The 24011-nt window shown below is 35.3% G+C and overlaps 1 protein-coding gene across 3 annotated transcripts in view; it reads right to left on the reverse strand.

The window, feature by feature from the left end:
- Cip4 (formin-binding protein 1-like Cip4) overlaps positions 1–24011 on the reverse strand; it is a 278849-nt gene that overhangs the window by 34682 nt on the left and 220156 nt on the right. For all 3 annotated transcript variants that reach the window (XM_081764189.1, XM_081764188.1, XM_081764187.1), the window contains exons 4-7: positions 18462–18609; positions 15330–15587; positions 12721–12906; positions 7479–7697 (exon numbers count right to left, since the gene is read on the reverse strand). In XM_081764189.1, the coding sequence (XP_081620315.1) occupies positions 7479–7697; positions 12721–12906; positions 15330–15587; positions 18462–18609 (811 nt within the window). The remainder of the gene's footprint in view (positions 1–7478; positions 7698–12720; positions 12907–15329; positions 15588–18461; positions 18610–24011) is intronic.

Genomic DNA, 24011 nt, shown 5'->3' on the forward strand with positions numbered 1-24011 from the left:
ATAATTAGTTTTCTGCTCAGGGGCCACAAAGTTTTTGATCAGACCCTAAATCCAGTTTTCGTGTATTTTACGGAATAAGGACATCATACTGAGTTAAGTGGTAGTTTGGGTTTGGGTACACTATATGTAATTCTGCAGATATAAGACCTACAAGAAAATTTTTGTTGGTTAATAATTAGTTTTCGGCTCAGGGGCCACAAAATTTTTGAACGGCCCCTAAATGGGGTTTCGTATTTTTTACGGAATAAGCACATCATACTGAGTTAACTGATAGTTTTGGTTTAGCTACACTGTATGTAGTTCTCCAGATATAAGGCCTACAAGACAATTTTTTGATTTGAAATATATTGGATCTTTTGATCCAAAAATCCATGAGTGCTTCAAAAACCTACCTTATTCATGACTATATACTTAAAACTTAATCCAGTGAACCTATATTTGATAGTTGGAAGTACAGATTGTACTAGCACAATATAATTAAACGTCTCGTTACTAGATGGAAGATTCATTTTGGTGTTAACATTAAGTTTCCGCAAAATATCTTGAATACGACGCATAATTCCCTGTATACATATGGGAAAATTCTACACTACTACTTCCAATCTTTACAAATTAAATTTACTGTACAATTCTACAAGTGTTTCCATTCCATATTACAACTTACAAAACTGAATCCTCAAATAAACTTAAAAGAACACACTACTTGAAAGACCGAATTCACAAACGCGAATCGAACTCAAAATTTAAATACAACGATGAGTAGCATGCATTTCAACAAACAAGGCAACGTAGCAACGACTCGGCAAGCAGTGAAGGCATTTTTTTTTTCTTCAGTAGCTACGCAAACGTTAACAAGGGTCCAAAATGCACATCCTTTTTCTTAACATCATGCAACATTGACGAACACGAGTGATGCATGACATGTAATTTGGACTTCAGATACTTACAGCAATATATAAAGAAGTCCAATCAACAACCAGTCACCGATAATGGGACATTGAAGGAAAATGAAAATAAAAAAAAATAAACTTAGTTATTAAAAGTTACATCAATATTATTTAACTGAAAATCAATTTACTTATGTACGTATATTTAATGCAATGACATGCAGGTTTCTTACTTTAAAGAAACAAACAAATAAATAGAATGCAATGATATTTATAATAGTTCATTTGTACTCTTTCATTTTACACATACCACAAGTGCTTACGATGTACCTAAGATAACACTGCTTTAATCTCTTAACATCGACCACAAACTAAATTCCTTGTTACGGCACCACGTGGGCAAGGTACACTTTCAACTGGTCACTATATAGAAATTGAACGCTATAATTTTTCACTTCCCGGATAGGAGCATGCTATTTCATGATTCTGATAGTTTTCTCAAATTAATCACGATGCTGTGTCAACAGAAAGCACCCTCATCGAGAGTAAAACTGGGGGACAATGTGTACTAAATACATTGTCCGTTTCAAAACATAAGAGCCTTGTCTCACACCACTACCAAAAAGAGCAACCCAATTCTTGTTAGGACGATAGTTGCTGATTGTTACCAGATGTCCGATGTCATTAGGTACAAGAAGAAAGAAGCAAACAAGTGAGAAATAAAGGACATAATAATATTACTTTCTGCTATAAATTAAATAAAAGATATCTGGAGGAAATGGTATATTTGGCAACTTTTCCTCTTTCTAACCAAAGGTCGCCTACTGGTTTCTTAGATTTATGACCTATTGACAAGAGACAGACCGTGTGTGTGTTCCGGGAATTTCCAAAAATTGAGGTTCTCTTGTTGTGAAACCGTCTATACCTACGCAAACTCATGGTAATAACTCAATACCTAATCCAGCATATCTCAAACTATGTCCGCGAACAAGTGTTCCTCGAAGTCTGCCATTTAGTCCGACGTTAGTCCGAAAACGACAGAAAAATAAAATTCAAGTGAACTGCGTATCTCACACTACAGCTGAGAATCTCACACTACAAACACGTACAGATTATAGAAATTCTAATAGTTTATAACTAACTAAACTAACTCTATGGCGTATGAAACCCAGAGGTTCAATGCCGCGTTCACAGAAGTTTCCCATTGACTTCTGTCCTTAGCCAACTGGATCCGGTTTCTATTTTGTATTACTATTTCTGTGCGATCTATCTTAATATTGTCCTTCCATCTGCCGCTAGGTCTTCCTAATTGTTGTTTTCCGTTTGGATTTCCAGTTAGAACTTTGAAAGTGCCCCTACTTTCTTCCATTCTGGTACATGACCTGCCCATCTGAGCCTCTTAGACTTGATGACCTTAACAATGTTTGGTAAACGATATAAATTATGCAGTTCCTCGTTATGAAGTTTCCGCAATTCCTCATTTTCGTTCCTGTTGAGTCCGAATATTCGTCTCAGAATCTTGTTCTCAGATACTTTCAGTTTGCGTTCTTCTCTCAGAGTGAGTAACCATATTTCGTAGCCATGTACTCCGAAATCAATGCTGGAAATACAAAGGTACCGGATTATCGATGGCCGGATTTTTGAATGTCAATTTGAGACCCTGCATAGAATAGTAGCTAACGCTCTCCTCTTTGGTGTATGCGGTCTCGGGTTCAATTTCCGGTGAGGACACTCAGTCGAAAAGGTGTTAACAGTTTTTTTCAGGCTAACTAACTTAACTAACTAACTCTATGGCCTATGGAACCCGGAGGTTCAGTGCCGCGTTCACAAAAGCTCTCCACTGACTTCTATCCTTAGCTAATTGCATCCAGTTTCTACTTTGTATTCCTATCTCTGCGAGATCCATCTTAATATTGTCCTCCCATCTGCGCCTAGGTCTTCCTAATGGTCGTTTTCCTATGGGTCTACCAGTCAAGACTTTGAAAGCGTTTCTACTTTCTTCCATTCTAGCTACATGACCTGCCCACCTAAGCCTCCTAGACTTGACGACCCTAACAATGTTGGGTAAGCCGTATACACTATGTAGTTCCTCGTTATGAAGCTTCCGCCATTCCCCATTCCCGTTCCTCTTGGGTCCGAATATTCTTCTCAGGATCCTGTTCTCAAATACTTTCAGTCTAAGTTCTGCTAAGGGGGGGCCAGCGGGGCGCCCGCCCCGGGCGCTGATAGCAAGGGGGCGCCGAACGAGCAAGGAAAAAGAAAAAAGTGGTGTTGGACATGAGTAAAAGATGAGTCGCCCCCAGAAAGTATTGGCGCCCTATTACATTAATATTGCTGTCGGTTATCAATGAAATACGTAGATTTCTTTAAAATTTTCTTGCTCGCTTCGCTCGCAATCCAAGAGATTAAATAAGTCACACGTTTTTACTTATTACTTAAAGAGTTATTATAGATTATTTCTTAATGACATGTGGTATACAAGGTGCCGAGTAATGACTTATAGCGTACGCAGGAGCATTTTCAAAACCAGAAACGAGCAAAGTCATATTCGGCGTTTTGACAGTGATGAGTTTGCTCAGTTCAAAACTTTTTTCTACCCAATCGGATTAATCACGAAGCACAGTGGGGCCAAAGCACTGAATTCTTGGCAAAAATAAGAATTCGTAATATGAAGCAGAAAATTGAAAGAAAACCAATTAGTTCGGTGTGTGCAGTGGCTACAATAATGTTATTTCGACATTATTTAATCAAAAACATAGTTTTACATCATAAAAGGAAATATTCCTTATATTCGATCCTAAATTATGTAGACCCTAACAGATTTTATGATTGGCATATGCTTTAATTTGTCAATTTATGATTGGTTTACATTCTTACGCATAAACGGAAAAAGTGTACTTATTCATTTTACAAGTGAAGAGTAATAAAATTGAAGAGAAGTTCTTGCTTATCAAATTATTTGAAAGTTGTGGAGGATTCGTTATGACAATGAAGATGCAAGGACGCTTCAATATAAAAATTATCTCATCACAAGTTCTCGACATGAATATATTATCAGATATATTGAACATATTATGATTTACAAGCATCAGTAACCTGTTCAGGTTGTTTCATATATTGCATCGTGCATTACGTGAGCTCATTTCAGGGCTTGATTGGAACACTCTGAGCTCGAGCGAGCGGAGGCTCATTACAGTTGATTTCAATGTCACTTCTGGACACGTATCACAAAAAACACAATACTGAATTGATAAACACCATTTTTAATATTGATCTATCTTATGGTCCATAGATTGTTTATATGCTTTCAGTACCACAGTATTTTCCTAATATGATATTAAGTAGGGGATTATCATAGTGATGTGATAATGATATTAGCATCATTTGAAATATGATTATTGACTACACATCACATCAACATTCTAAATATACAAAACGATACATACATATCGGCCGTGTCACCATTTTCACCAGCCACTGAATATCTACATGCTATGGAGGAACAGTCGCATTCAAAGTCAATTTCCTATCTTCTGTCACTAAGCAGCGCCTCTCCGGCTTCAGCGGATAACCAAATTTACACGTCCCATGAGTTCATTGTAAACTGCTATCACTTCTTTTCCTGCACACTATCTTATGTGTACACTATTAAGGTTTCATTATAACAAATTATATCGAGTCAATCTTTTACTTAATTTTCGAGTTTTTGCTAAGAATTGCATGGTGTGGCCCCACTGTGCGATGGTGAGAATGAAGGTATGAAAGTGAGAAGAGTGAAGATACACATTCACGCTGCTGTTTGCGCGGGAAAATTAAAAATAAAGGTAAACAAGGGGAACAATAACATTTTCGAACTTCAAGCAGTTGTAGAATAGGGGATTAAGGGGTCAGAACTTAGCCAAACGAAATTCGACTTTTTCAGACACTTATCACTACCAATGATTTATTTTTAAATTCCATTGACATATCAAATGTTTCCAATTTGGAGGTATTTATTGAGGTCATTTTTTCATCAATTTTTTTGCATCGCCAGCATATTATTTTGTGCATAAGTGTCTAGTTGTGTGATGTTTTTATCTATCTACATACATACAAAACATAAGTACACACACTCTTTATGTATGTACGTGTTAGTGTATTCTAATATATTAATTAATAATAAATACCTTAAATTCAGAACTTTCGTTCATTAAGAAATTAAGTAATTACTATAATTTCAGACATTTCAGTAGCCAAAGTATATTTTAGATTTTAATTACAAACATTGAACATATTCTTCACCTCCATCGATCAATATTTAGAAATTTACAAAGAAGGCTCCTGAATTTTCATTTCACAAAATATTTCTTACCGTAAAAAGATCGAGATTAAAATACTATTGATGTGGTCACATACAGAATAAAATTAAAAATTTTACAATTATTACTGGAAATTAATACTATCACCCATTTCGAACAATTTAAAAACACATAGTTTTTAATATATTGAAATTTCATTTCTTATCGATAGTATGAAACGTTGTAAATAGTAGTAACATTCCATAACTGTTTTCCTAGTGAATCTGTATACAACTAAAGGTAGTTTTGTCAAGTTTACCAAAAAGTCCAAAATAACACTCTTGAAAACAGCTCTTGTTTGAAAAAGAATACATAATGATCGTTTTTGGTTGTTGCAATGGTCTTCTAAGAAGATTAATAACAACAAAAGCTTCTTTTCTTATATATATACAGGGCCGGTCCAGGATCGTCTGAGGGGGAGTGCACCAACATCCATAGGCGCCGACTTGAAGAAAATATTGGGGGGGCCAAACAATGAATAAATATATCATTATATTCAGTCGTTTTATATCAACTGCTTGATGAAGGCCCCTTCTCCCCTCCCCCCTCGGACCTCTTTCCGCTGCATTCGCTCCGCTGGGAAATTCACGACGTAAGTCAAATTTGCCTCAAGGCATTAAAACAAATTCAAGTTCAAAATTTGGGAACTTCACTGGAAGTTTACGCACCACATTGATCTTCACTTTTCATATCAGTGCTGCCAGAGTGTTGGTTGAAGCTTCAGTGATCTATTAAACACAGTTTTGAAAATGATGTTTTCTATCGAATAAGAAGACTGTTCCTAATATTGAATTAAAGGCACGACAAAGTTTACGACAGAAATTCTTGCTTCTCTTTGTTAATTTTTCCTCGACTGGATTATATTGGGGGTGGTGGTGGGGTGATGACCCTACCTTTAAATATTGAAGGGGCCAAAAGTGTTCTGCCCCCAAAGTCGGCGCCTATGCCAATATCTACCAAAATAACCAATCACACTGAAACTCTTCAAAGTGACAGACGACAATATTCTTTACCTCTGAGAACTGATCCATAGAACGGGGGAGTATTTTAAAGAGGGTCGCAAGTGTTATGCAGGAAAAAATGTTGTCTCCTCGTGGTTTCTGTTTTCTTCCCTACTTGAGAAATGTTATATTGTTTTGCTTGGTGAATATTTTCCCTTCAAGGTTTAGAAAATCGATTTTTTTTTTTTTTTTTTTTTTTTTTTTTTTTTTTTTTTTTTTTGCAAAGCTCTGCCCAAACGGAAACATGATAGAAGAAAGTTTCGGAAAGTGTTGCTATTTTCACTGGTAGCTTCTCATTTTAGATACTGTATATTTACAACGAAGGGGGTTGCACGTGCACCTTTGCACCCCTCTAAATCGGGCCCTGTATATACTGTATATATATAATGATTGGTAAGATGAGTTAGGGGGCGCCGAATTCTACTTCGCCCCGGGCGCCGAAATCTCTAGCTACGGCTCTGCATGTTTCACAACCATACAGAACAACAGGCATGATTATCGTTTTATATATTTTAAGCTTCAAATTCCTCGTTTTTTTCAGGCTATCTATTCTAAATGAGATTTTCCTGAGATTTTCTCATTCATACCAGACACATGCCAGACTAGTACCTAATACGTAGACAAGTCCCAGGACGCTTCCTTCCTTTCCGGGATACTGTGTTCGCCGAGGGACGTCATTCCTCATAAGTGAAGGGCTTAAGATAAAGATACCGGTAATGCGCAGAAATAAGTATGAATGTCAACCTGTTTTTAAAAAACGCTTCCAACAGTTCACACTGCTTAACATTGAGTGTACTAACAATCTGGCAAGTCCATATGACTATACCAAAATTATTTCTGCTTAGATCTTTTAAAAATTTTATTCATTTTAGCCAGTGGTTCAAGTTAAGAGATTAAAGTTCGTGATGCAAACTTCTTACATACGAAAACAAATCGATCAAATAAATAAATTAAATACGTATATTATAGTGCTGAAACAAATTCTAATTATCAAATTCTACATTGCCACTAAAAATCTCAATCCTAAACTATGTATCTTCTGAAAAATTACTGCTTCTACTAAATGCTGCCAGATATTACTATCACATGCTACTTACAATCAACTTAATATTTTTACATATAGCTCACTTGAATGATAACTGAGAAATAATAATAATACCTATCTTTTTATTAATAATTAAAAAGAACTTATTGAAATGGAAGGCTACGCAAGCACGCATTAATCTTGAAAGACATTATCCATGCCACAGTACCTTATTCGAACTAAAAATTCCGAACAACCCTCCTCGCTTCTTCAATTTCCCCGCAGACATTGTCCCTTTCACCGTCAACGCCTCAGGTTTGATACTTGTAATGGCAACACTACATGGCGGCGGGACTTCCCCATTCTTAATTGCACTGAGGTCCTCGAACGGAATGTCTCCAGGAGGTTGGAATCCAGACTTATACCTCTCTATCACAAGCATTGAGTCCTGCAAAAGAAACAGAATTGTATTTTTTGTATTTACTATAGCCCGACAAAAATTACTTGATTGCAAACAGAGCTGGAATTACGGGTACATATGTCATAATAGTCACATTCTCAAATACAGAACGTAGCTTCATTCTTAATTAACTATTGTTAGTAGATGTCAGTATAGGATTCCGTTAACTTCCTGCAATTTCAATGTGTCAGACATCAAAATACTCCTATCGAGCAGTAGCATAGGGTTAGCGTATATCACGCTTTTTAAAGTGTAAAATTTGAGTAGACATTATAAGAGAAGAATCTTCTTTATCAGCGAATAAGTAAGACTGAATATAAGTTTGCTTGTAACTGACGATCTTAAAATATTAATAAAAATCACACGTATTTGTAATTTAGAATTTTATTACTGATGCAAGATGATCCTTGTAATGGGCGACTAATCATAGAAAATGGTGATGATATCCTGGCAGAAGTCAAGCAAGACTAGTATGTAAACAGTCCTGACATCACCAATGACCTAAACATTCATAGCCAAATAGTATTAAACCATTTGGGGAGAAAGCTGGCTTGAAAAAAAAAATCTCGGGGTATTCAGGGAGTCTACTAAAATTCTAAAATGAAATTTTGTGACTTTCGAGATCTTTTCTTTACCAAACCATAAAACTTCGGAACACTCAAAAATTAATAACAGTACCTATATTCTTTAGCACTTGTCTTTGTCGTATCTCTACTTTCAAAGGCTGTTTCCTGGAGCGATAAAAACTTGGTATCTTCTCACAGTTGAAAAAACTGGTTAGAAGCGTAGGTGGTTTCGGCGATGTGATGCGATTCGCATCGCCACTACTCCATGATGCCAGCTGAAGGACAATCTCAAGAGCGAACATGGCCGAATTTTTATGCATGCGATAGGAGTGTGCTTTCCTTCCGATTTGGTAGCACCTAAAGCCGACCATGGACACTTTGGCGGTGAATTTTGACGTTTTATGGTACAATATTTGCCAGTCTCTACTTATTTATACAAATAATAATAATAATAATAATAATAATAATAATAATAAATTAATTAAAAGATAAATTTCGTTACTTAGAAAATAAATTGATTTTCAAGACCGTTTTCTGATTTCATGACTTTCGTGACCGACAGACACCCTGATACTACATAATCTGATTTAAAACATTAACTGGATCGCGCGAATCCCGACGGACACGAACTCGAGTCATTTTGGAGCAGTTGCATCACATGTGATGAGAAGTGGACAATAACTTGCGAAAAAGATCGAGGTCGAAGCGAGAAGCTCCGCAGTTTGTGGTAAAGCATACTGACACCCAGAAAGGTTATGCTGTGCGTTTGGTGGGGCTGAAAGGGCATCGTGCATCACAAGCTGCTGCCATGCAGACAGACTCGGACCTGTACTGTTGCAATTAGCGCGAGTGCACCTAGCAATTCAAAAGAAACGACCAGAACTGGTCAACAGAAGGGGTGTCGTATACCACGCTGACAACGCCAGACCGCATACATGTTTAACGACCCGCCAAAAATCGAGACACCTTGGCTCGAAGGTTTTAAATGCATCCACTGTATAGTTCGGACCTGGTGCCGTCTGGCTAATATGTCGGTCTCTATAGGGCTTCATGAATGATGTTAAATTAGTTACAAAAGAGGGCTATCAAAAATCACGTGTCACAATGTTTTGACTAGAAACTACAACAAGTCTTTAGCTTTGGGTTTATGGTGTTGCCGAAAAACCGGCAGAAGGTCATCAAACAAAATTAGGCATATATTGTTTCACGATCTTATTTTCAACTCACAATAGGGGGAACGTGGGGCATAATGGGGAAGCTAAGATATTTGCTTTTCTAAATTGGTAGCCAATATCTCAATTGCAGTAATTTTTTTGTGGTAGACACATTGAAAATTTCTTGTAATATTTCAACCAGCAAATCCTTTCAAAAATATTGTTTTGGACCTTTTTGCTTAGCTTATTCCAAAAATGGCTCTTATCCCCATTATGCCCCCTACGTGGGGCATAATGGAACATTGGATTTCAGTCAACCCCATTATGCCCCTACCCCATACTGCCCCGTACAGTATTACATCTATAATATCCAGCTCTAATATAGACTTATCATTATAAAACAACAATATATGATTACTATTATACAATACAACTTGAATTTTATGAAATATTTATTAGACTCAATAATCACATATAACAAAAGATGAGTACTCTTTAAAAAAAAAAAATGCTGATAATTACTTCAAAAAGCATAAGGTAATTCTGAATTAGGCACTATTAAGAAAAAGAAAAAATGTGATCATTAGGAATTGTACTACAAAGTTTATGCAGATTACATCGAATTATTGTCACTTAAATCTTAATATTTCCTGACATCAAATCAACATAAACAGATTTTGAAGTTGAGTATGAAAAACTTAAACAAAACTGCGTATTCGAACCTTATATATAAATTCAGACGAGGAAATAAAAGATAGATAACCCCATCGCGCGAGCGCCTAATGTAGGTTCTGGTTTAAGAAGTGTTATTTCCGGGTGACGCTTAATAAATCCTCTTAACCAGTCAATTCCAACCTTTTTTCTTCTTTATTGAAAGGGAATTGTTGAATTTTGTTTCTTTCTGCCAATTAAAACGCTAATTTTCTCAGTTCATTGCCAGTTAGACCAAAAAGTCGCCTTTCCATTTTCACTAAATAATCTACTAACTCGTACTCCTGTTCATAGGTAAACACAGGCTTGAAATATCCCATTTGTTTCTGGAAAGATCCAAGGTTTTCTCGTTCCTTGTTACAAAGCCGCTCCAGCACAGTCTGGGAAACGTTGAACTGTCGGGGAACTTTATAATATCCCATTTCACCACGTATTACACTCTCGATGGCCTCCTTCATCTTTTCTTCCTCCCAAGTTTCCATCGTTCATTTCCTTTTATATGTGTGATGACAGCAAACAAGACCTTATGCAATCCCAGTATTAACAAGAAATGTTTCAAGCTTGGTAGTGAACTACACAATCCATACTCTTACGGGGCATAATGGGGTAATGGGGCAAAATGGGGAGGTTACAATACCGTTTTGCCCCACCCCGTTTTGCCCCAGATGAGCTGTAGTGTTAAATCAATGAGTATCTCTGTTATAACCTACAATCCGTAAACCTCAAAAATACACAACAAACACAGAAGAAATATTCTTTCAACATATCAATAGTTTAAAAGTGTGCAATAAATAACTTGCCTTATCTTGACAAAAGAAAAATCCCAATGGTTATATGCCACAGCACGAAAACAAAGAACTGACACATAGCACTGTTCCTTTTCGACTGATAAGAACGCTACTCAAGCGTGACAGCCCTTCGTCCTTGAGAAACTTGTTTAGATACTTATCGCTAGATTACAGTAAATTACAGTTCGAAAAATACCGATACCCCGTTATGCCCCCCTACCCCGTTATGCCCCACGTTCCCCAGTGTATTTCTTAATTCTGACCTCCAAAAGCTCAATACTATTGCGACAACTTAATAAAACTCCTAAAAAATTATGTCCAACTCTTTCCTGTCCTACACGTATCTGATCCCTTATGAACAAGGACACAGTGACATATTTTAATAGTTTGACGGTTCCTTTATGAGCCGAATCCTGTATCCAGTGCTTTATGAACATGCAGATAGAAGTTATGAAGGCATATATCGGGTATCTACAACCGTTTGTGAGGTTTTACCACGACAAAAGGAATTAGTGCTAGTTATTGTACAGAGAGAGATAGAGGAATACGGTTTCGTGGCAACCAGTGGTCGAAGTGAGACAGTATGCGGTGGTATGTCCACTGGCGCAAATCCTAAAGGGGATGAGGGGGACATGTCCCCTCCAATGTTGGAACTTGGGGGACTGTCCCCTCCCAATAATCCGATTTGAAATGTGCTTTTTGGGAGAGATGTGACGATTTGTGTTCGATTGTCATAAAGGAAAGTGAGATGAAATTGATGTTACCTCAGAATAAGCTTCAAATCTGCCCGCCTCCCAATGTTGAAGACAACTCTGCTCTCCTGATCCTCCATAGCATCGTTTTTCAACTTCATAAATATTTTGAACATCGCTTATATGTATTACCCGTCTCTCCCAATGTTCAAGACAGATTTGCGCCGCTGGGTATGTCATAACGCCTCTGGTTTTTCAATGAGCAGGGTAAATGATAAATACCTTAAATAAATCCATTTTTATACACAGTAATAGACGAATAGCTTTCCACGTAAAAATATATTTCTTATGTAGAAATAATTTTTAAGCTGACAACACTGACATTTTTGTTATCTTTTTCCTAACTTTTCTTTTTAAAATGAAGCGTGTTCAAAGAAGTTCATCTAGTTTATAGTTTGATATGCAATATTGAATTGTTTCTTTCTTTTTTATGTGTGTATCTTCTTGCCTTAATGCATATGAATGTTGTGTTTTAAGCATGGACGGATCTTCCGGGAGTTTGGAATACCCCTCCGTGGACTGTGGGGTCCGGCAGCTTTCCAGCAGGAACTTATTGTTAATATAAAAACCCAGTGTTTGGACATTTTCGTGAATAATTCTCTATAATGCAACATAAAGGGATATTTTTATTTTTTACTTTTTTCAGAGAGTTGTTGACGGGGAATCAAAGTCTTTAAATGTCCCTTCCTCCCGTAACTACAGAGAAACTCCAATGATTTTTAGTCATTATGTAAACAGAAATGCAATCTTTTAGGCAACATGCTCCCCACTGTATTTCAACATTTAGATAGCCGGTATGTCCAGCTAAAATCAAAATAAAACATATCGCCTCTGCTTTTTTTCCACTTCGAACACTGATGGCAACTACACAAGAAACTTATAGCTACAAAATTTAGGTTTGGATCTTTACATATATTTGGAAAATTATAAAAATGTGTGTGATAACTAACAGAATGCATTTTCAGAATTTGAACATTAATCAATCAATGTGGGGAAGTTGTAAATGGAATTTTAAGAAAAAAAAATCCAATTCGACTTACCTCTTTTTCGTTAATTTGATCTGCCGCTCTAATAATACCATCTAAACACTGACTAATAATGGGGAACACCTTCTTTTCGATTTCGGCCGATTGTTTAATAAAATTCTTTATGTTTTTGATGCGTTTCTCGTCCAAATCTTGTAGCTGATGAAATATATCTGGCATCAAGGTGTTATAATGTTGATACTGAAAAGCATAAAAGAAAACAATTAGAAAGGATTTAAAACATCTAGACCTATTAGAAACATATTGATGCAACAATGGGAACTAAATTAATATTATAATTTATGAACACAATCAAAATGTAAAGCTATTATGGAAGCGAAAAATTAGTCTCTTTACTAATGATCGTCAATCTATGGATTAAACTGGAGCACTAATATCTTTGTTAGCATTATTAGAATTTTTTTTAGCATATCTAATTACTTTTTGCAAAGTTAATTGTATATTTACACTTAGAATGGAAAAAGAAATACAAGGAAGTAGAATTTTCTCTTCCCTTAGATGATGATGATGATAATTTAATTATACGTTCAACGTACTAAGAACAGTGTCAGTCAAATACAGCACTGTAATATGAAACAATCAATACAGTTATGCCTATTACGTGTGTACTAGTACAAAATATAGCAGTCAATGTTAAGTATAGTACGTAGTCAACGTTAAGTCCAAGAGTAAAGTATCATGGTATAAAAAGAGGCATATAAAATAAATTAAGATGAACTAAAACAGCTCAAATGATCAGGATTAGGTTTGTCTAATATTAAAATATAAACAATGTATAAAAGAGATCATGTACTATCAACAGATTTAAACATAATAAATAATAATAGACGTGAATTTTAGCCCTAATATCTAGGACTTTGTTTATCTCTAAAAATGCAAAAGTGCTTTGTACCACTTGTACACAGTATACTTGTCTTCCTTCGGGTGATGGTATTCTGAATGAGATGTTATTTACTAAATATTGACTATTAATTTGTTTTCTAATACAGAATCTAGCAGTGTCAACGTTTGTTCTCTTCTTGGTGATAGCATATCAAGGTTAAAAATAAAGAAAAAATAGTTCGTACTCAAAATAATATTCGAATGAACGTAGATGCATATGTATCTTCAACCTTTCAATTTTTTCATTATTTATTCTACTACTGTTTAACAAAATCGTACTTGCAAATCAAGGTTTAGTTCTGGTAATGTAATCAAGGTTCTGTACACTATGATGTACCAACAGTACTTAAAATTCAGACAATTTCTAAGTAAATTACCAATTACAGTGTTTGTTTCGTTAATACAAGCAGTCACATGATTATTAAATGAGAGTTGATGATAATAATACAAAAGTTACAATTTCAATATATATGTACAGAGTGTTTTGAAAATAACACCTACATTTGGGAGGTCATTCCCGACACCAAGATAAGACAAAAAGTATAAACCAACCTGGGTGCAGAAATTCGTTATTTCTGCCGGATAGGCTGCCGAAAACATGAAAAAATTCAATTTAAAGGTGCATAGCTCCCATACTATGAAACCCACCGTAATCGGGTCAAGACTTCACTTAGGAACTGATATGTGCCCTATCAAAATATGTATGTTTCAGAATCCTGCAATACTTCCGCAACAATTTTTACAGAGGTGGTTGGTGAGTACTTCAAATTATATGCCCGAACTCCCTCTATAAAAATTGTGAGAGTACCGCAAACTATGTATTTTTGGGTAGCGCACATATTAGTTCTTAAGTGAAGTCTTGAACCGACTACGGTAGGTGCCATAGTATTGGAGCTATGGACCTTTAAGATTCATTTTTTCATGTTTTCGGCAGCCTATAATTCCGAAATAACGGACTTCTGCCCTCAGATTGATCTATACTTTTTGTCTCATCTTGGTATCAAGAATCATCTCCCAAACGTTGTCGGTGCTGTTTTCAAACACCCTGTATATCAGTAAATATAGTGCGAATAGTTAAATAAGTCCACGTTTTCACTAAAGAATTGGACCCATGCTTTCTCAATGAATCACAGCATAACATTTTAAAATTATATACAAATCATTAACATCAGTGAAATTACATTTTTGTTTATAACCTCGCAAAACTGATTTGACAATTTTTAGAACAGTAGCCATAAAAGGTTGACAAATATATTTTTAATTAGCTTTATTTTAATACTGTTTCTTCCAAGGATTGCTTCTGTATAATAACTGCTCTGAACTCAACTTTCTTTAAGTCAACAATTCGAAGGGCAGATGTCTCAAACTTAGCACTGTGTCCAAAATTCAAAAGAATATGTAACACGTCTTATTCTTTGCATTCCATTTTTAACAGCTTTGATTCAGCCATTCAAAAATCTTTCAAAAATCATGGTCAAACTTGTGGCTTGTGAACTTCAAAATTTCAAGTCTTTTAAACATTTGAATGACATCACAAACGACCAGTAGCAATCTGTAGAAAAGAAAAATTGGTTTTGGGTTATAGGTAGTTGTCCTATAGGTACCACTTTGATCAAGATTTGACAAAAGCACTAAGTTACCGGAAAACTAATTTCGGAAGTTTTAAACTTAACCAGTTTCTTCCCAACTAAACCTAATTAATGAAATGAAAACCAAGTTACCTGTAATTCATTCGTCTTTTGTAGTTGATTCGCGTATTCATTTTTATTATCTTCGCACTGTTGTGACTTAATCGACATGTTCATTCGTTGTTTCTCAACCTCCGCCCGCGACAGGTTCAAGTCAGCGTCAGCCTTCTGATAGTTTTCCAATGCCCGTTCAGCCTCTTTGAAAGCCTTTTCGTAATTCTTCTTAGCCCTATCCAAAGCAGCAATTTGATTGTTTAGATTCGACATCATCCGAGAGCCTTCCTGAAGATGCTGTACAAAGAAACAAAAATACAAAATAAATACCAAATTAAATGACATCGTTTCAAAAATTAGCTTACAAATAATGTTACCTTACATAAAAACAGGTATCTTAAAAATATAAGGATCGTTCAAGCAAACGCATTTTTGTGCTTAAAGTACTCACAAAGAACTAACCACTGAATTCAGTCCGTCACTGTTAACCCTGGAAGTACGGAGCCCGTATCTGCTACGTGTATTAGTAAGACGGAAGTGAAGGGGGGTCAAATTTATCAGTGCCGTTTTCAAGAGATTGTTCCATTGTTTTTTAAAGTTAACATTTGAAACTAAACTAATAAGAACTTTGAAATATTCTACTTTACATTTACCGTAGATGGTTACATAGATGACATTTCATGTATTATATACTTATATATGAAAAAATCATTAAAAAAAAATCTAATAATATCACTAATACTGGAAAATGGTTTTGTAAGCCTCAGTGTTTATACAAGAGACAAGATTAAAAAAAAAAAAAAGTGACTAAAAGGAAACTGAAAAAAAAAAAAAAGATGGATTAGACCTAGTGCCAAGAGGGGAAGACTAGCTCAAATCAGTCTGCACGAAATGAATTACTTTTTTCAATATATAAAAATAAGATAGATAATATAATATAAAGCTACCAAAAGTGAGTATTAATTCAAACCAATGACGCAAAAAATCAAGAGCTCTTTAAAAGCACTTTATTCCGTAACAAGAAAGACCGCATGGCCAAAACTGACCGTCCCTTGGTACTTCTAGGGTTTAAGACAATGAAACGAATCCCCTCTTAAGTGATCAATTACATAGTTTTGTAGATCTCAGAGAGAAAGTGAGGAGTTTGATGCAATAAAGGTGTAAGTCTGAAACATGCAGTTGAAGAAAAACGATGTTGAAAATTTAAGTAGTGTTTTTTTTTTCTTCTTACATAAAACAACGTAATATGCAGCATTTTATTCCGATATTGAATTGAAATGTTACCAGGAGGCTAAACAAGCATGGCAAAAACTATAAATGCGTTTGATGCGCTTACGCCCTTATTACATCAAACTCCTCAATTCATTAATTATATGTATTTCGTTATCACATTATTCCAACTTGAAGTGAGTTGAAGTCCATTATAATGATTTTGCGTTTAATTATTTGTTTAATGTCGCTCTTGGTTATTTAGAATATTAACGGAGTTCTCTTTTACTTCGTGAAAATTAAATTTTGCATGTTAATATTTAATAATCAAATCTAATGTATTATTAAATTTGTAGGTATGTAATGCAGTCTCATTTTGAAAAATACGGGAAAAAGCAAGCACTACTAAATTAGACTTGAAGCAACTACAAAAATCACATCATTAAATTTCACATCCTTTCAAGGAAACTGAAAAATAATTCCTCACAGAAACCAATGAAATGAAATGAAATGAAATCTTTAAGTTTTACGTCCCACGATTATGCCGGTTAGGCTAAAGGAGACGGTGATGATGAGAGATGAGTGAAATGGTGGAATGAACAAAGTGGGAGGAAACGGGAGAACCCCGAGAAAACCCACGAGCACGGTGTTTGTCCACCACAAAGTCCACACGGCGCGAGCTGGGATCGAACCAGGGACCCCAAGCACCGGAGGTGAACGCTCTACCACTGAGCCACCGCGTTTACTGTTTTATCTTTGCTTATCTTTAGCAAGAAGAACATAGACCTATCATTCAACATCAAGCAGAAATTCATTGCTGATTTATTCTACTAATTGTTTTAGTGAAATCTTCACCATACACAGGTATCTAAATACTATTATCAAGAAACGGGACATTCTAGTACTGATTTGAAGGAGATCAAGAATTAGCGACTGCTTATATATGAGTGTAATAATAAAAGAAAGCAATACCGTACTCAGTTTGTATTGAACAAAATCATTAAATCTTTATGGAAAATCCATACTGGAATTTCACATTAATATCAAATTAAAACCAAATCAGAATTGTCCAGTAAATTTTTACATGATGAAATAGAAAAATCCAATAATTCACAAACTGAACATTATTTGAGTTAGCTTTGCTCCGTGGATAATTTTAAATCACAGTCTTATTATATCTAGCATGGTAAAGAGAAGTCATGGTGAATCTTCACTATAAGTACTTAATCAACATGATGCATATTAATAATGAAGTTACAATTGAATCGCTGATTTGAGAAACGTCATTAAGTTAATAATGCTGTCAGTCAATGATTTGTGACGTTTCTCAACTCAGGAACACTTGTTGCACAGCTCGATATTGCACGAACTATTAGTGTGACTTCTGACATATCACAATCAAACGGTGCAGCTATCCTTCAAGAATCAAAACTGCGTGTAAACGCATTTTCGGCATATAGTTAGTTGACTGATGAAGTTTCTCCAATCAGCGATTCATTGGGTTTACGCCAGCATTCAAACCGGTAATTCGACGCTAGAATTCAATGACTAATTGTCATAATCTTCATGCGTTTTTTTTTTTTTTTTTTTTTTTTTTAATTAAGAAATTACATTGCTCGTATAGAACATTTTATCAGTTTTCTCCATTGTAGAGAATGTTCCTTGAGTCACTGCTACTAAAATTTAGTGTTCTGATGGTCTTCGGTTAATAAGACAAATCACACTGTGTTGCAACCATAACATTTTCTCTACAATGGAAGAAACTGATAAAAATATGTACTTGTGCAAGTAATTTAATTTACTTAAAACATGTATGGAGATTACGATTAGTCACTGAAACATAGCGTCGAAACTGAGAATTCATTATTTGAATGCTTACGTTAAGTGCCGCATTTATAGTTTTATTACACTTTTAAAGCAACAAATTCACAAACCATTATAACATAAATATGGCTTTCTTACCTTTTTCCTTTCATCCTTAAAATCCTTAACGAGAATTGTCACTTCTCGTATAACGTTTGACTGTAAATTTTCCGCTATTACCTCGTGTTGGCCCGCTAAATCATTTATTTCGGTCATTACTTGCTTGAAGGCTTTACATGGCGTAAACCTGGAAATACAAAAATAGAAGAGAATTAAGAACTAATTCTCACAAAATTTAAGAACATTTTCTTTAAAAAGTGTTTTGTAGTTTGTGTAATGTATACTATTTACCCAATCATTTGTATTTCTTTTTTAATAATTGACAATACTTCTTCAGTACTGCAGTTTATATATGCACAGCTAAAGTGGACATTAAAAAGGGCAAACTTTCCAAGTAAGCAATGCTCAATCAGTCTGTGGTGAAACAATCACCTCTGATGAGCAGAATAACTTATTCGACACTAGAAACTGCAACATTCACATCGTACGTATTCTTAATGTTCTCCTGTTTCATTTTATTGATTAAAAAAAAAAAAAAAAAAAAAAACTGCTTGCGTCGGTTTCCTTCAATACATAGGGCACAACTGTAAGATGTGACAAATTTAATTTTCAGCAGTCAAGACAAAGTCGCGAAATTTGAGCGTGAATTGCATAGCGCAGTGGTTTCCAATTAGGAAAGTGGATGCAAGATACTGCAAACTTTACCTTATAAGCTAATGCTGATGATGATAAGAATAAATCATTCAGTGATGTCCCTATCTCGGTTCAAACCGAGATAACATCCAAGACACCTATGGTGCTAAATCAATAAAAAAGGAAATTTTTGGATGTTTCATTTCAAACATATGGTTAATGTCCTCTTCACAGTGGTCTACAAGTCCCATCAGATCACGTACTCAACAATTTTTATAGAGGTAGTTGGTGAGTACTTCAAATTATATGCTCGTAGCCAAACGTCCTCTATAAAAATTGATGCGTGAGTACCTTAGGATTCTGAAACATGCATTTTTGGATAGCGCACATACTAGTTTCTAAATGAAGTCTTGATCCGACTACGGTAGGTCCCATAGTTTTGGAGTTATGGACCTTTAAAGTTAATTTTTTTCTTGTTTTTGGCAGCCTATAACTCCGAAAGGAATCATTTGTACACCCAGATTGGTTTATACTTTTTGTCTTATCTTGGTGTCAGGTATTACCTCCATATATGATGTTTGACTATTTCACGATTAAAGTAACTGTCTCCAACTGGTTCCAGCTGGAAAGAAGTTTCCATAAAATTCAAGTATGTTGGAAATAGCTACTACAAATCATGTGGACGGACAACGTCTAAACATCTCCATCAAAATTAGCTTATTTTTACTATTTTAAAACGCTACACTTGTATCCTACTATTTATGACAAAATTTATAGCTGTTTTGGCACCGTTTAAGTAAGAAATGGGTTACGTATCTGAACGTAAAATTCCTTGGGTCAGATGTTTGTCAGTCGTGGAAAAGGAAAATTGAAAACAGACATGGATGCCACTGACGGCACGCACATGGTCTGGCTCTCACGCTCGACCTAACCTCTGCCACATCCCACGATGACCATTCACTTGGTAAATGAAAAGCATCCCTATACTTTCTATATGGATTAAATTATTTTGATAACATATGTAGAAAGACGGTCCGTAACAAGTTCATTAACACAAGTATTAGTAACTGTTAATACTTTGAGGTAATACGTAAGAATAAAGTTTTACAAAAAGAAAATAAGAATCCAGTAATATTTTGCATAACGCGATTAACTGTTTTTTTTTTTTTTTTTTTAAATCCGTGTTATGCACAAAAAAAATGTTTGGGGGCTATTTACAGTGGATTTAAATTGAATTTGTTCATTACAAAAAAAAGTATAACAAACAAGTTTGGAAGAAAATTGCGAAGAAAATTGTTCAGGATGTCTACCAAAGCAAGCATAATCAAATTCCCTGACAAAATTATAATTTTCCCTGACTCTGTCATTCTTTTTTTCTTCTGTAAGTTTTCATCATTGTCTATATGCTTATACAATATTCTACAAACGTACAAACGAACCAATTCATTTACCTGTAATTTATGACTATTTTAGTGGCATTCCTTTACCCCTCACAGCTTGGGAAAGATTTTTTCCTGACAATGAAATTCCCTGACCCTGCAAAATTCCCTGACTGGTAGAACCCTGTTGTTTCTCTACACTAAATAACACAGTAAACTTCTTTTAAATGTAAAGAATTTATAAACAGGTAACAGAGTTGCTGTACACCATGCAAAGGAATTTGGCTCATATTTTCTCAATATTGAAACCGGAAGCCTTCAGGTTTTAGTAGAGATTATAGTGCAGATGGGATGAGGACGCTTAATCTTTCTACATCCACCAGGAATTTGAACGAAATCGTAGACTTTCAGATTAGGGCCTGGTGAGAATAGTAAAAACAAAACAAACTGACAAAAAATTGGCCAACTTTGCCCCCTTCTCCCCCATATGAACACCAAGTACACATAGAGGGTATTGCCATGTAGTGGACTAGTGCCGGATTTAGGTTTGATGGGGCCCTAAGCTATTGAAAGGGGCCTTCTACATGTCAAGCTTTCTTTCCCAACGAAAAAATGTCGCCGTTTTTTACGTTTGAATATATGCTATGTGCTACTTTATGAACCTAATGAATATCTAAATAGAAACAAGAGCCCATTACAAGCAGGGCTGGGAAACGAGGGTTCCATCATAAGCGGAGCTGGATAATAAAGGCCTCGTTATAAATGGGGCTGAGAAATAGAGCCCTATTGCTATCTTCATAAAAGACTAGTACATAATACAAAACACCCTTGTTCTATGTGCGTTTTAAAAACATTTTGGGCCCCCTAGCGAGTGGGGCCCTAAGCTATAGCTTGTTTAACTTATACGTAAATCCGGCACTGTAGTGGACCACTTCATTGCTTTACATATCAATTTTTACGAGTGTACTCCCAAGGGAGGAATGCCTCCTAAAACCGTATGCAAAAAACACGAACTTTACCATCCCCCTCAGTCATAGTATCCCTCACATACATAAAATGCATATCGGGGGGAAAGCTTCATCCTTGGGTCTTCACTATAGCGAAATTAAACTACCGCTAATTTTAAAATTTTTCTGTAATATCTTCGAAACAAATAAAAATATTCGAAAAGCAGAAACGTAGTGAATTAAACAATACGATTTTTACATGTGATACCGTGATCACAACTCATCTATCTGCTTTCGATTTGCTACTGTAAATAGATTTAGCATTTCTTGCGGGTTCTGTAAATAGCGGCATACCAAAAGCAGATAGGTGAATTGTGGTAAAGGTATCACATGCAAAATCGTATTGTCTAGTTCACTACGTTTCTGCTTTTCGAATATTTTTTATTTGTTTTGAAGATATTACAGAAAAACTCTAAAATTAGCGGTAGTTTAATTTCGCTGTAGTGAAGACCCTTAAGAGACAAGATACCCAAAATTATCTTCCTAGCTTAATTAAGGGCTGAGCTATTGAGATTTAAAGCCTTGACGCGGCAGTTGGGTCAATGAGCACTTAAAGGTTAATGGATTCCAGAAAACCACTTCTCGTCGTATATTACAGTTTTTACTCCACTGCGATCAATGTTAAAACCAGAAGTGGTTGATTTCTGTTACTTTCGGTTTGAATAGATTGGATAAGAGAGAAAACAGTATCTACTTAACAACGTTAAACAAATTTCAAAAAATCGCTTTCTTTTATGTCCTATCGTTTTTACTCTCTATAGATCCATACTGAAACAGGAAATGGTAATGGATTTCCATCATTTCCGAGTTTAGTAGAGAGGTAAGGATGGAGATGAAATGTATTCTTGAGACATTTAATCGATTGTCAGAAAACATTTCTCGATATCTATGACCGTCTTTGCTTTATAGTGTGATCAGCATTCAAATGAAAATTGGTTCATTTCTACATTTCCGGTTTGAATATGAAAATGGGTTCATTTCTAATTTCCGGTTTGAATATCACTGGAACAAGATTTATAAATTTTGACCGTCTAGGCCTACATCTTGGTCTATCAAGTAATTCTTGATATTTTTGTCCCACGGATCGGCAGACAGACAGACAGGGAAAATATGTAAGTATATAAAACAAACTCCTTAAATACAATTCAATTGCAAATGACAAATGAAATCTCAGTTTTACGTATCACGATTTTATTCTGTATGCTTATTAATGAAAGTGAATAATAATAAAAGGAAATAAGGGTACGAGAATGTGAGACGAAACGAGAAAGTCCCGGACACGATGTTGTCCACCACAAGGATCGAACCACCTCCAAGACTATTAAATAAATTCTGTGCATATGCTGTATTGTTAGGAAAGACTGGTGTCTGACAGCTGCACAGGTATAAACAAATCGATGGGGAGGGCTGTTTCCCAATTACTTCAGTATCCTTCCAGGCTATTTTTAGAAACCAAGATCAATAATCATGCTGCTGCACATAGTTGTGAAACTTCAAATATTCAAATTTCAAGTTCTATTACGTATTTTTATTACTTGGAAACCAAACGTTCCAAACTGTCTAGTCATATTATTACGACTAATCTTTGACCAGCTGGGCGCTTCGGATCGGCCTGACGCTTTGCACCTCATATTTTACTGTTTGTTCACTCGGTTTGTCGGCTTCAAGAACCTACAAGCATGCTAAATTTTGAGTTTCTACTTCCTTTTGAAGTACCTAAACATTTAAGTTTTTACTTCACTCACAACTTTATTTGACTAACAAGGACAAAGCTTTCTTATTCTTAGATCCCTTACAATCTAAACGTAGTCACTTTTGGTATTTTTTGTGGGTTAGTTTTGGACAGCTACAATCATGCTAAATGTCATCACTACCAGAAGTGCCTAGTAATTATGGGGTGCAGAAAATAGCATAGGAAAGATTCTTCAGTTTCCATAAAATTCCTCTAAAGTTGGAAATTTTTATTTTTTTATGGTTTGCTTAGACAACATTATCAAAAACCTAAAAGCACACCAAAATAAGATTTTATTCCAATTGCAATCACCTAAAACACGAGATTTCATGCCCCCCCCCCCCCCAAAAAAAAGTATTTAAATAATATTGGATTTTTTATCCTCCTTTTACCTCATGCAAATGTAAAACAACAACAAAAATATAAATAAACATACTTTCAATTTTTTTCCTGTTATTTTCTCTCCTAAAGCCATAAGCATGTCAAAATTTTAACTTTCCACAGCAATTAAAAGTACCCGTATTTATGTCTGTGAGTCAGTTCATATAGTTTTATGTATTAGAGATTGCATAATTATGAGTTGTTAAGCGTTCTAAGTTTATTGCCACAGCTGCTATTTACATAAAGCAATGTACGAATTAGGTTATCGATACTGGAAGGGTTGGGGATAAAACAAGCCCCAACATGACACAAAGATATAAAAGTGCAAAATTCAAAATGAAAGAATGATGCCTCCACCTCCTCCCAATACACACACGAGTACGATAATCCCAAGAATGGTACACAAGTGATTCGTACGTCGATAAACTTAGAAACAATAATTGAATTAACTTAGAAA

This window comes from Thermobia domestica, chromosome 7, assembly GCF_964235325.1.
Source record: "Thermobia domestica chromosome 7, izTheDome1.hap1.1, whole genome shotgun sequence".
NCBI lineage: Eukaryota > Metazoa > Arthropoda > Insecta > Zygentoma > Lepismatidae > Thermobia > Thermobia domestica.